This window comes from Juglans microcarpa x Juglans regia, chromosome 6S (genome assembly GCF_004785595.1).
Source record: "Juglans microcarpa x Juglans regia isolate MS1-56 chromosome 6S, Jm3101_v1.0, whole genome shotgun sequence".
In the NCBI taxonomy this organism is placed as follows: Eukaryota; Viridiplantae; Streptophyta; class Magnoliopsida; order Fagales; family Juglandaceae; genus Juglans; species Juglans microcarpa x Juglans regia.
In genome coordinates this window covers 15477731-15492591 of record NC_054605.1, presented here as the reverse complement: position 1 = coordinate 15492591, position 14861 = coordinate 15477731, and the positions used below count along the sequence as shown (strand labels likewise).

Here is a 14861-nt window from a genome sequence, read left to right as displayed (position 1 = left end):
AAACTGAAAAAAAAGAGGACGGGACATCAACGGGATCCCCATCGAGATATCATAATCACTACTTATCTCAAAAACTTAAATCTAAGAAAATGGATAAATTTGATTATTTATATTTATCTTGACAAGAAAGTCATTATATTCAAACATTGTCGCCCATAGTCTGTGAAAATATATATGCTCCCCTTATATCTCTATATACTACAAATTAGTATAATTAAGTGACAAAAAAGGCTTTAGTCCTCTGAACTTTAATTCACGTATTTTAATGTATCATTAGTTAAAATCTGATCATTGAAATTGTATTAAATCGTTCGTCGCAATTTTAAAGGAAGGTATTAATTAACTAATGTTAAATATAAATTATTACATGAAAAAGATATCTATACAATTATATCTCACTTTTGTTTTATTGTATTGACCAGATATTATCTATTAATAGTTAAAAACAAGACTACTCTAATGTTTGATAAACTGTCGGAACAGTTTATATAGTGTGATGGAAATAAAATGAGGTGTGACATGTAACTCAATATTATTTATTTAAATTACGTCATATTTGAAATAAACAATTATCTTCTCTAAGATGTTTGACTAAGGAAAACACTACTTCCACCTATAAAATCCACCAACAAAATCCATCCATTGTATTTTGTTTTTTCTTTATTTTTATTTTAATGATTAATGATTAAGAAAATATTTTTTAATGAGTTTGTGATTTTTTTAAAAAAATATTTAAAGAGTTAAAAAAAATGTTTGGAAATGTTTGAAAAAAAATAGTTTGGACGTTCGGTGACTCAGTAGCAGCACCCTTCGGCTAATAAGAACTACATGCAGTTCCCGCAACATGATCTTGAGATCGGTTTAATTAGCTCTCAGAGAGGTTTAGGAGATAATATGAATCGAAATAAAAATTAAATAAAATATTATTTTTTAATATTATTATTATTTTAAAATTTGAAAAAATTTAATTAATTATTATATTTTATATGAAAATTTAAAAAATTATAATGATTAAATAAGATGAGTGAAAATGAATTGGAGGCCTCTTTGTATTCAAATTGGGCCTTCTTTATAATAAATATAATAAATAACTCAAAAAATTTCAAATCTTAAAATAAATACAATATTAAAAAATTATATTATAATAATAATATTTTATTTAATTTTTAATTTATATTATCTAAAAATTTTGCCGTTCAGAGTAACCTTCTAATTTTGATCGGTATTTTTTTTTCAATTTTTTTATTTATATTTTTTTTATCATTTTAAAACATTTTAAAAAATATAAAAAAATATCAATACACTAAATCTATTATGTAACTTTTTCTAATATAAAATAATATATTGTAAAGTTATTTTTATTATAGAGTGAAATTAATATATTATACAAAATAACGTGTGTTATATGTTTACATTTATAGCAATTCTCAAATTGTAAAATAAAAATAACAATCAACCATTCTGGTTAGCCCACGTGTTCAAATACCGAACATAACATTTGTCAACGTGTTTGTACCTCATTGGGCATCTGGATATCCAGAGCGTCCTCTGTCGGAGACGACCAATGAATCCCACTCAAAGCTCAGAAAGAAATGCCTAGTGGCTAGTAGTAGTACTTCTCAGACGTCACGCCAAGCTAATCTCATCAGATAACACCAAGACGGAGATGGAGAAGAAGACGAAGACCATCGGTCCCTTCACTTAACTCTTTCCATTACCAATTGCTCCCCTCGATGTCGTTCACTTCAACGACGACGTCGTTGCCCAGAATAGCCGGGCTTTGCTCGAAGCTCGGCGAGTCTCCGGTGAGAAAGAAGAATAGGTTCTGCTCCCACGGAGGAGTACGGGTCGCCACACGGTGCGTTAGGGCCTCTTCGGAGCGGAGTGGCGAGCGGATTGATGGGACAATAGAGGGAGGGGGGGATGGGCCAGCAGGAAGGTTCACGAGCCCGGCCATGGAGGTGACCACATTTGATATGAGCTTCGGCGAGGCCGAGATCCCCGTTTGGGAGAAGATTGGCGCCGTCGTCAGGCTAGGTTACGGAATCGGTCAGTTCCATTTTTCCTCCTTTTTTTTTTTTTTTTTTCCTGATGCTTTTTAGTTATGCGGGTATGGGAGTAGTTGGAAAGTGTAGTCAACCTTTCGTGCTTTTGGGATCGAGCAGTACATGAAACTGAGTAAAGAAGGTTTTTAGGCTTCTCTGAGGGCCTTTTACTGATATTGATGTACTTAACGGAGTTTTTTAAAGAGAGATGCAAAATGAATGGTGGAGAATCCGATAAACATCCCTTTGTAAACCGGGCAATGAAACCAAAACTATGAACTGGCAATCTGGGTCCTTATTTCCTGGCGTAATCGAGGAAAGGACTGCTATGGACGGGTTTTGATATCATGTTGGGAAATTACTATACTACGGCTAAAAGCTGTACCCGGACTTGATTGTTTCGGATCGATGGAGGTTCCGTAACCCTCATCCTCCATATCCTTGAAAAGGAAAATAATTATGATTGTCTTCGGGCATGTGGGCCCCACGTGCACGTTGAAATGTTGATCTAGTGGTAGAGAGTAACGGATGATCGAATGGTCTGACCGGAGATGGGTGTGTGATGGCTATGGGAGGGCGGATGGCGGCAAACCCAAGATTTTAACGGCAAAACAAAAGGAGAATGAAAATGGAGAAAGAAAAAGGAATTAGAAGGCAGGTACATGAGTCGGAGGCAACCCGCTAGAAGCTGGCCACAAAAAAAAATCGATCGAAAGAGGTCCGGAAACCAAGACTTGGAGGTGGCTTGTGGCGGCCACGCGCCCGATGATGGCGCAGTCAAGAGTCTGTTCTAGTGATAGGAAGCCAAGGGACGGCTGATGGCTGGTAGCGGTGAAGAAAAGGATGGCGATTGTAATGATAGGAAGCCTCTGGTGGTTTGATTTGTGGAAAACCGCGTGTATCTATCTTCAAAATGCCTAAGAGAGAAGAAGAAAAATTAGCAGAGGGAAATATAGAAAGGAGGAGCAACCCGGAAAGGAGCTAGAGGACGTGGAGGAAGGGAGAAGCTTAAATTCTCCAGATGTGGGATTTTCTGGTGGGAGGAGTTTTCGGGGAGGGGTTTCCACACAGAGAGTGAAGCGATCGATTGGTTTGCTTATAGCTTCACACAAATATACTTAACAATTAACTTGTCGCTACCCAAAATAACACATGTAATTAACTTAACATATCTCGATTAATCATGGAATAAACTTAGCGTGCTGATGTTCAAAATTTGAATTTGGGTCTTTTCTTCTGTTGCTCTCTTTATGTTTGTATGTTAGTAATGAAAAACCTCATAATGTTTACTGTGAAGAAAAACTGTATGCTGATATTTTTTCTAAAATCTCTCTCCCTCTCTCTCGCTCTCCACATAATGTTAATTGCGGTTTGGTTATATCAGGCATATATGGTGCAATGGCTCTAGCAGGAAGGTTCATATGCTCAATGAGCGGAATCGATTCTATGGGAGGTTTCCATCCATCATTAGATGCCATACTACAAGGACTTGGATATGCTGCTCCTCCAATCATGGCCCTTCTGTTTATACTAGATGTAAGTTTTGATTCCTTATTTACAAGTTTTACAATTTCCTTCTCGTGTTCACTTGTTTCTGTTGATTTGTGCTTTATTTCTTATATTGCGTCCTGACTTGCTGTATCTTGAGCAATTACGCTGTTTGAATCTAAAGAGACAGAGTATCTTGGGTTCGGTTTCTTATCAACCCTATCTAAGTTTTAGAATTTTTTTTTTTTTTTTGGGGGGGGGGGGGGGGGGGGGGGGGGGGGGGGTGACTGCTGAGGGTCACTGTGACCTTTCCATGGTAGTTTTACATGGACTGGTCCTTGAATTAGTGGTCGACTTCATTATTATATTATATACACACGCAATAATACCTTACCATGGTTACAGGATGAAGTTGTGAAGTTGTCACCCCATGCTCGTGCAATCAGAGATGTGGAGGATGAGGAGCTATGGAACTTTTTCTATGGAATGTCATCTTGGCAGGTAGAATATCTAATAGTTGCGTGGTTTACTCTATGAGTGTCATTCAGAGATAGTGTAAAGGAAATGGTTTAATTATCCTTCACTTTTTGCAGTTTATAATGATTGTTGCTGCAAGCTCAGTGGGAGAGGAGCTTTTTTACAGGGCTGCAGTTCAAGTATGTTCTCATAAAGATGTGTTAATTTCTACCTTAATATATAGGTTAAGAGATACTACTTGAGATATTTCAGACTGAGGAGATGTAATCCTTGAAGTTTATGAGTCAAGGAGTAACATTTTAACTTTGAAGTATGTGTCGAGATTGTCAGTGTCATAAAAGGTCGCTAACTTTATTCATTTTAACTGGAAGCCTACTTTGCTATATTTGGTGAAGTTTGAATTTATCCATACGATGTTTTCACATTAATACCAAGTAATTGTTGGAAATTTGGAAGCTAATAATTAATGTTAGAAAATGAACCAGCATGGTGAAATGGAATCAGGTAACTCTTCTTACTGAAATTAGGATGGTTGGAGTCGTTCCATGTGCTCGACATTCTCAGCAAGTATTTTTTCCCGATAGTGGAGCACACTATGAGAGTGATGCTCATAATTCCGTGGTCTAAATGCAACACACTCAAGCAAGACACATTTATTGGGAGAGTTTTTACATAATTCAGTGTTCCCTTCAACAAGTAGCCTGCCACATATATAACTCTCAGCTAGGTATTAAGCCCAGTCTTTAAGCGTATTGAAATGGTTGCTTGACCACTTAATTTTCCAGCCATTATGCCTGCCTTATTTGCCAGCGTTATTTGCCTCGACAAATCGTGGGGGGGGGGGGGGGGGGGGGGGGACGCCCGCGCCCCACTACTAGCTAGCACCCCCTTTATAGGTAAACAAAAACTTTTTTGATATGCCTAGCCCAAGTACATGTGATGTATAAAAAAGAAAGCACCTACCTAAGGATTAGAAACACATAAAGATACAAGAACCCACTTTATTACAATTGGGATAACTGTTTTCTGCCTTTTTTTTTAAATAATTTCTTTGTACATGCACTTGTTTATTGTATCTCAGATACCATGGAAGCTATGTAGTTAATGAATTGCTTTCTGCTGAAAAAGTTTAATCGTGATACTTTAATTTCTGAGTTGTTTTACTTCATTATTACTGATATATATTTCCTTTGTTTGTGCAACTTCATAGGGAGCATTGGCTGATATATTTCTAAGGGGCACCGATCTTGTAGCTGATGCTCGAGGAATGGCATCTCTGGTATGTGCCTGAGACATGCTCCTTCCTGTCATCAGTAGTCATACAAATATTTATTGTGACTAATTATTAGAAGTTTCTTCAAAGTGTAGACTGGGGTGCTACCTCCTTTTGTTCCATTTGCTCAGGCGTTTGCAGCTGTGGTTACAGCTTGCCTTACAGGTTCTCTCTATTATGCAGCTGCTTCCCCTAAAGGTTTGATTTTATTAAGGAAATGTTTTCTAAACACAAAACTCTCAAGTTTGATTGCTCAGTTGTTCATTTTATTTTTCTTCAGATCCTACGTATGTTGTTGCTCCAGTTTTGCAGTCTCGTTCTGGTCGTGAAGATCTGAAAAAGCTCTTTTCAGGTTCAATCCCTTCCCTAACAAAATATCTACTATGGTAGCAGCTTCTTTATGTAGTATTTGAAAATAATCTTGTTTCTTTTCCATGAGTTTGAAACCAAGTGTTGGGATATTGTAGTCAATGTTCTGATCATTCATTTTATGTATTGTTATTGATGGTGATTGTGGTGGTCATTCCATTTCACCTAGAATGGCTATGTAAAGTCTATTGAACTATTTTTATCCCAGTAGCCGCTATCAGCATTATATCTAGAGTAATGCTAAATACAAGTCTAAAGTGTGCAAGTCTCGTGTAAGCCCTTTGTAAAAGTGGGTCCAACTAGAAAAAGTAGTTTTTTCACACTTTTGGATGGTGGGGCTCACTTTTTTACAAAGGGACTGCACATGGCGTGTATATTTGGGGCTTATACAAGTCATTACTCTTATATCTAACCTCTAATTTCTTTATATTAAGAACTAGTCCTAAACTGATCTCTCTCCTTTATGAAAAATCCATGTCTTCTCACTTAAATTGTGTGGAGAAATGGTGATTATGTCACCTCATTATCTGTCAAGAATCTTGGACAGAATGAAGTATCACACTGCATGCATATTCTACCTCTCTGTGATATCTGATCCCAAATTCTTTGATTCATCTGATTCTGGAGAATGATTGCAGCATGGTATCAGAAGAGGCAAATGAAAAAGATATATTCTCCCCTCCTGGAAGGACTTTTGGCACTTTACCTTGGTTTTGAATGGATCCAGGTAAGTTCAGTTTATGATGACGATTTCTTTATGCTGGTAGCTTATCATTTTAGTTTCAAGTGAATGAAACTAATAGGTCATCTGGTTTTTAAATATGACAGACAAATAACATTCTTGCTCCCATTATCACCCATGGCATATACTCTGCCGTTATATTGGGACATGGCCTTTGGAAAATACACGACCACCGCCGAAGACTACGCCAAAGAATCCACAACCTTAAATTAGAAGGAAAGAACTCAAATAAGTTATGAAGGAGCTGTACAATCATTGAGGAATAACCAATGTGTGAAGGAAATTAGTACATTGTCGCATAGCAGTCTGTAAATGGACATACAATATATAAATATTGTACATATTTACAGCACAAAAATACCAATTAATTTGTAGCATACGAGTTTAATTACTTGCATACATAAATTAGTACTGTCACCTCTAATCTTTTTTTCTCTTTTTCCTTTCTTTTAACATCTGAGTTCTTTTTTTCTTTGCCTGATCACTACTATTATTGATCTATTTAATAATATTTTCATTTTCCTGATTTGTCTTTGATCATCGCGATGGCTTTGATTTACATAGTCGGTGGAAATCCTCGGTTGCTCTAGTTGCCCCCTTTTAAAAATCCTCTGAACATTTTAGCCACATAAAGATTTTATAAAAGTAAACTCGTAAGTTGATATGCTTTTATGATACGTTAGATTATAAAGTTATTTGTAAATTTATTTTTGTAAAATCTCTTTATATTTGTATCACTCCTCTAATATTATATATACATAATTTTTTTACATGCATGGGCTGCAAGAGAAGACCCTTTAGTTTGCTAGGCCTCGCGCAACTCACACTAATAAGCTGGCAAGTCATGTGGAATGTTCTACAATTAAGTTCACTTTTCAAGCCTAACTCGAATTATTTGATCCAAGGAAATTATGAATTACTTTATTATAACACCAGTTAAGTGATGTGGATGCCATATGGATGGTGTGTGGTGTAGAAGTCTTAAAATAACATTACTTATATTGAAAATATCCTAAGCAACTACCAAATCTAATATGGATAAATCGCTAGCGGTTCTATATATTTGACACGGATTTTTTTTAATTCAAATTATTGCCCGAATTTAAATGTCTCAAGTGGGTGAGAGAGAAAGACATGTCAAGTAGGCCCTATAATATTTATTGTTGCTCGTATAAATATACCGGAAAATATTATATGAATAATAAATTAATGATACATGACTCATTTTATTTATTTATGTCAACTCATTTAAAATCTTCTAGTTCGAGCAACAACTTAACGAGACATTGATTTGTGCATGTATATATAGTCTTTAATGAATAGTACATACAAATTAGTGATGAAATTTTATGGTTCCACATGTTGCTTTTTAATTAATGATGTTGTGTACTTTAATGTAAAACGATGTTGTGTACGTACGATCACATGTTCTAACATGACAAACCATAATCAATTATAATATACCATATATAGCCTAGTCACGTAAAAATAAAATCAGATAATCTGACATAAATATATATATATATATATATATATATTGAAAAATTTCATTTCCACCGATAAAGGTACCGAATAGTGTTTTGTGTTTTTTTCTTTAAACATTTGTGTGTGTGTTTCTTTAGTATTTTAAAAAAATATACACTTGAGAAAAGAACACAAAATACTATTTAGTACAAATTTCGATACCCTTTCTGGTGTGGGAGTAGCATTACCCACACCCACCCACACCCACCCACACACATCTATTCTATGATAAAAGGCGTCTATTGCTTTGGAACAGTGATGAACAATAACTTTTGTTCAACCCTTTTTCTTTCTTTTTTTTTTGTTATGCCATTTTTATCCTTTTGTTAAGTGTTTATCGTGTATTTCATCTGTGTATTATAGGGATATAATGGTCTAATTTGTTTAAGTCTTGGGAAAATGAATTGGCTGATGGATTTTTTTTTTTTTTTTTGGTGTCAGTGCGTTGAGTGTTGGGAAAGGGATGGTTTGAGTTTGTGTCAGTCCGTTTGGGTAAATGTTATCCCTTGATAAATAGTATGAACAGTAATAAACAATATTTTTGTCGTCCTCCGTGTGTGTAATCCGTGTGTGTCTTGTTGTGTCTTTTTTATCTTTTTGTTATATATGTGCATGCAGTGTGTTTGTGTATTTTAGGGATATAATTGTCTTTTGAGTTTTTTTCCATTTTTTTGTTTTGCCGGTTTGTGTTAGTACGTCAGTTGCATTGTGTTAGTGCGTTAGTTTTGGTAATGGGAAAGAGAATGGTTTTACTTGTGTCAGTAGTCCGTGTTTTGTGTGTTGTGTTATTTTTACCCTTGTGTTAGGTTCATTTGTGTTTGCTTAAGTGAGGATTTATTTTTCTTTTGATGTAAATGGGTCAGATGTGGGGTCGGCTGAAGGGATAAGTGGTCAGGTTTAGTCTTTTTTTTCCCTTTCCGTCTTCTCTTTCATTTTCTGCATATTCTCTTTCGTCTTCTCTCTCCGAAACCAAATTCTTTCTCTTCGTCTTCGTCTTTGCATGTTCTCTCTTCAGGTTTATTTTCTACAGCGTTGGTTTTTTTTTCCATGCTGTTGAAGCTGGTTTGAGGATTGTAAAGATTTTTGAACAAAATAGATGGTTTTTTTTTTCTTTGGATGTAATGGTAGATGATCAAAGATTTGATCTTCTCTTCGTCTTCGTCTTCGCATGTTCTCTCTTCAGGTTTGTTTTTTACAGCGTTGAGTTTTTTTTTCCATGTCGTTGAAGCTGGTTTGAGGTTTGCAGATGAATTTTTGTTCTCCAGATTTCTGAACAAAATAGATGGATTTTTTTTTTATTTATTATTTTTTCTTTCTTTGCATGTCGTGGTTTTCTGCAACGTTGGGTTTTTTTTACTTTCAGATTCACATAAAGAAGAAGAAGAACATATGAACACTTTTGACTGCTACGAACGTTTCGTCGTCCTTGAAGGCACCAAAAAGTTTTCATTAGACAATGTAATCTTATTAAATTAAAAACAAACCCACATTTTTTTTTAGTTATTTTTCCCTAATAATTTTTCTTTCTGAATTTGTTTAGGGATGTTTTTGTCACGCAACTTCATAAAGTCGGTTGTGGTAGATTGCAATTGTTTTGTAATTTAAGGCATCATAACTGTCAAAATTTATAGTTTGAAAGTGCTTGCAAATAGTGTGGTAGTTTGAGGGCTACTCAAGTGTAGTTTTCTCTAATTTGTTTCTCCAAACATATATCACATGTTCTAACATGACAAACCCTAATCAATCATAATATACCATATATAGCCTGGTCACGTAAAAATAAAATTAGATAATCTGACATATATATATTGAAAAATTTTCATTTCCATCGAGAATGTGTACTGAATAGTGTTTTGTGTTTTTTTCCTTAAACATTTGTGTGTGTGTGGTTTTTTAGTATTTTTAAAAAAATATATACTTCAGAAAAGAAAACAAAATACTATTCAGTACACATTTCAATACCCTTTCTCATGTGGGAGTAGCATTACCCACACACACACACACACACACACGGTCTATGATAAAAAGCGTCTATCGCTTTGGAACAGTGATGAACAGTAATTTTTGTTCATCCAGTTTTTTTTATTTGTTATGTCATTTTTATCCTTTTTTTAAGTGTCTATCGTGTATTTCATCTGTGTATTGTAGGGACATAATGGTCTTTTTTGTTTAAGTCTTGGGAAAAGGAATCGGCTGATGGATTTTTTTTTGAGTTTGTGTAAGTCCATCTGGGTAAACGTTATCCATTGATAAATAGTATGAACAGTAATAAAAAGTGTTTTTGTCATCTTCCGTGTGTGTAATCCGTGTATGTCATGTTGTGTCTTTTTTATCCTTCTGCTATATATGTGTATGTAGTGTGTTTATGTGTATTTTAGAGATATAATTATCTTTTGAATTTTTTTTTCATTTTTTATTTTTGTTTTGCCGGTTTGTGTCAGTACGTTAGTTGTATCGTGTCAGTGCATCATTTTTTATAATGGGAAAGGGAATGGTTTTACTTGTGTCAGTAGTCCGTGTTTTATGTGTTGTGTTGTTTTTACCCTTGTGTTGGGTTCATTTGTGTTTGATTAAGTGATGGTTTATTTGTCTTTTGATGTAAGTGGGTCAGATGCAGGGTCGGCTGAAAGGATAAGTGGTCAGGTTTAGTCTTTTATTTTTTCCTTTCCATCTTCTCTTTCATTTTTTTGCATATTCTCTTTCGTCTTCTCTCTCCAAAACCAAACTCTTTCTCTTCATCTTTGTCTCTGCATCTTTTCTCTTCAGGTTTATTTTCTGCAGCGTTGGTTTATTTTCCATGCCGTTGAAGTTGGGTTGAGGATTGTAGAGATTTCTGAACAAAATAGATGAGTTTTTTTTTTCTTTGGATGTAGTGGTAGGTGATCGAAGATCTGATCTTCTCTTCGTCTTCCTCTCTTCATGTTCTCGCTCTAGGTTTGATTTCTACAGCGTTGAGTTTTTTTCCTTGTCGTTGAAGCTAGTTTGAGGATTGTAGATGAATTTTTGGTCTCCAGATTTCTGAACAAAATAGATAGGTTTTTTTTTTTCTTTGCATGCCTTGGTTTTCTGCAGCGTTGGGCTTTTTTTTTTTTTTTTTTTTTTTTTTTTTTTTTTTTTTTTTAACTTTTAGATTCTCATAAAGAAGAAGAAGATATGAACACTCCTGACTGCTACGAACGCTTCGTCATCCTTGAAGGCACCAAAAAGTATCTTTATACAAATATTTCCCTCTAAACCCCTCTTTCTGATCCTCATTTTCTTAGTTTCTTTTAATTTTAATTTTAATTTTAATTTTAATTTTTAGAGTGTCTATGAGAGGGAAACGAAGATAATCAACACTGTGTCCTTCATCGTCGGGCGAGAGGACCACACAATCAGCCAGATTCTTCGCATGTATTGTATTTGAATTGATTGTTCCATTCATTTTAAGTTATTAGGCAATTGCATAGGGACCCGAACGTTTTATTCGCCGGGTACAAGCTTCCTCACCCGCTTCAGTATAAAATCATTGTTAGCGTTAGTGATTTTCTCTCCCCTCTTCTTTTTTTATTAAAAAAAATCTTTATGTGCACGCAATCTGTAGGGTAATTCCACTGTGGTATTTTAATTCTGAAACATATTTTGGTTAAATGTTTTTTTATTTGGCACTTCAGTCAAATGATTTCTATTTAAATCTATTTTTTTAATGCTTGTGATTTTGGGGGCATCTCATTTTGGTAGAACTACCATTTATACTAGATTTCGATGATTGAAAAAGACCACCCTTTTTTTCATGAGTTGATCTCTTTGAACTTTTTAATGTTGTGTAGATACTTTGGTCTTCATGCTTTGATGGGTTTATATATATATATATAGATACACACCGCAAGCCAGTTGTCACCAATGTAGGGTGGACTTTTTATAGATATTTTTTTTAATAAAAAATTAATTTTTTAATTTAGATTATTTATAAAATGTACAATTGGTGAAGAATTTTGTTGCTCAAGTTCTTGATATGGTTAATTTAATGAGGTTGAAACTTTTTTTTTGGGTATGTATGGGAGCCACAAGGCTTTGGATTTGTGAAGTACCGTTATGCTGAAGTTGTTGTAGAAGCAAAACAACAACTGAACCATACAATTATTGGTGGGCACAAAATAAGAATTGTGTTTGTTGAAGAGAACAGAAAAACGCTTCAAGAAATGTCTGTAACTTCCCATGTAAGGTATAACAACATTTCAGTTATTTTCAATTTTCCAGTAAGACCTTTTTGGTGTTTGGAATATTCTTTGAAATTGGGATAAATTGTTTATATTATTAAGTGCTTGTTGACTTTGTTTTCAACCTTCACTTTTGCAATCAATTTATTTTGTGAAGTTAGAAAAGTGTTATTTGTAGTTCTTTTGTGACTGTTTGCTGCTTTAAATTCCTGTTAAATTAACAAAGCTTATTTTTACTCCTTACAACTTACTCAAGGTTACCTACACCAGCTGGACATGACTCAAGGTTAGGATTTTATCTCTTAGAAGAATTTCCATTAAAAATTGGGGATTGTTTGTTGTTGTTTTTGTCGATGTGTCGGTGCTACCAGTTCAAATGAAAGAATTGGCCCTGGAACTGTTGAGGTATCACATATTTGTTATACAATGTATGTGCTCACTTAGTAATTATGTTGGATAATAATTTCTGTGTTAACTTATCCGAATGATCATTCTAAATTTTCAGGTAGCTTTAAAATATTATTTGAGCATAGGAGTAGTAAATGATGTAATTATGGAGTGCCATATAAGTGTCAAGTTTTGCAAGTGAGATCCCTATCAGTGTTTGCATTCTATTTTTTGGTGCATTGCTTTCTCACTTTGAACTTCTTACTACATTAGTAGTTTCAGCTGACACTTTTAATTATTATTTTGCAGTGCATTTGGTGGCAGTCATGGTGTTCCAAGAGTTTAGAAACCTTCTTTTCATAAAAAAAAAAAAAAAAAAAATTTCATGCTTTCATCTAGAACTTTCTTTTCTCCTGACTGTGTTCTGCTCTTGCCATTTTACATAGTCATTCACTCTTTGTTTACACTTCTAGACAGGGAATGTAAGAGATGAGCATACTGATCATGACATGTCTATTCTTCAAACAATTTCAATTGTGTTGGATAGACTTCTAGATTTAAGGTATGGAAGCAGGACATATCATTGTTACAACTTGCCCATGACGTGTTGCAATGGTACATATGTAGAATGGGAGCTTGGTTATTTGCTTTTGTTTTTGTTCATTCTTTGCTCTTTGATTGTGTTTCCATTTTATTTTTTTTTCTTTTTATTAGGAATAGATATTCTTTTGACCATATGAGGAACAAAATAACATGTAGTTGTAGAGATGTGAATTTTATTAGATAGAGGAGTTTTTTGCTAGCTTGTTTTGATGTCAGTTTGTGTTTCTCTCCCTCTCCTAAGACCCATGGATTGTACCGAAAACTTACTAAAATGATAAAATCAAAGAATAGAAAATCTATTTGTGATTGCTAGAAAATTTGTGGATTGAGGTTATTTTTTCTAATAAATAAAAATAATAATAATTAAAAAGAAAAGAAAAAAGAAGAGGGACAGCTAGAGGATTTTGAAGGATATAAAAGAAGATTTGTTTGAAATGGAAAATATTGATTTTGAAAGCTAGATGCCAATGGAGGTTTCTTTTACTCTTAAAATTAAAAAAAAAAAAAAAAGAGAAGAGAATATTGAGAATGATAAGAAGATTTTGACTTAAAAAAGACAATAAGGGTCTCATTATTGAAAAGTACCTAAATGACTGCTTGTTTAATTCTAGTCCAAATTTTGCTATTTGATTGGTGTTAACTTGTTGAGGTGGCTGGTTCAAAAGTTAGTCTGGTCATAGCTTTAAGTATGATGATACATCAGGTTGCTTGGTACATGTTGGTTGGTGATGAAAAGTAGGGTATGGTACCTTAAGTTTGGTTGGCCGTGACGGTCCCATTAATGGTTAGTTAGAGTTAGAGTTGAGTTGAGTTTGGTTCAACAATCAAACACAACGAGTTTAACAGTTCTCTATACACTTATGGTTTAGTCGTTTGGTTTTGTTTTGTTTTTTCTAAGCCCCAACATATAAATTTGGGTGTTGGATATTGGAGGTGATTGATGGATTACTCATAGTCAGGTTTGCTTACATGCTTTCGTCGCTGACATTATGTTGGTTTAAACATAATATTACAATGTTTTTTTATATGACTATATATATTTTATTTCCCTCAATTGTCAATGCAGCGAATGCACTGCTCCTCTATAATTGCATTAATGGTGTGTATTGATGCGTTTTATGTATAACTGCCATATTGGTGTTTGTCTAGATGGAAATATCAAATCACAAGTATAAGGGCATTGATGCAGTCATGTAAGAAGCTATTCTACCCACCCCTCATGCCCAGGTGCATATTGTTATATCTGACTAGATATAATTTTTAAAGATAGAGGAGCATCACAGTTGACATATTTGAATGAATGTGCACATTTCTAGATCTGTGCGTCGCATAATGTGTTCTCAATATTTAGTAGTTAAGTTGTAGATTTTGGGCTCCAATTGATCCATCCCAGTGTATAGCCCATAACTACATTAATGTGAATTCCCAACTGAGTTTGAATGGATGAATGTCATTAATTTATTAAATTAGATGAAAATGGTGCTCAAAGATTTGAACATGGGAATCCTACATGTTCTTAGTTCATATAATGAAAGTTCAATATTTTTCCTTTATGTTTCCTATTTCTAAGTACTTAATATCATAAGGCATGTGTACTGTTGGATAAACACTATAAATGTTATATATAGCAATATTGGATCTGAGAGAATTCTTCCATGAAAAATTTAGGTGAAAAAGGATTGGAAATTAACACATATTATTATGATTGAAAAGTGTTCCACAATGAATGATGAAACAATATTACTTTGCATGAC

The 14861-nt window shown here is 34.2% G+C and overlaps 1 protein-coding gene across 1 annotated transcript; it reads left to right on the top strand.

Annotated features, from left to right (window-relative positions):
• Window positions 1-1547: 1547 nt before the first annotated feature.
• LOC121237084 lies at window positions 1548-6668 on the top strand. Its single transcript, XM_041133655.1, has 9 exons — window positions 1548-2049; window positions 3430-3581; window positions 3939-4034; window positions 4127-4189; window positions 5221-5289; window positions 5379-5481; window positions 5564-5635; window positions 6291-6379; window positions 6481-6668. Exons 1-9 carry the CDS (start codon window positions 1734-1736, stop codon window positions 6631-6633), a joined length of 1113 nt encoding a protein of 370 aa, XP_040989589.1. The 5' UTR covers window positions 1548-1733; the 3' UTR covers window positions 6634-6668.
• The last annotated feature ends 8193 nt before the right edge of the window (window positions 6669-14861 follow it).

Bases quoted from the DNA above. Each gene is read 5' to 3' on its own strand.
- LOC121237084 (XM_041133655.1), top strand. From the start codon at position 1,734: ATGTCGTTCACTTCAACGACGACGTCGTTGCCCAGAATAGCCGGGCTT. The intron at 4,190-5,220 runs GTATGTTCTCAT...GCAACTTCATAG, and splicing joins TTTACAGGGCTGCAGTTCAA to GGAGCATTGGCTGATATATT. The intron at 5,290-5,378 runs GTATGTGCCTGA...TTCAAAGTGTAG, and splicing joins CTCGAGGAATGGCATCTCTG to ACTGGGGTGCTACCTCCTTT.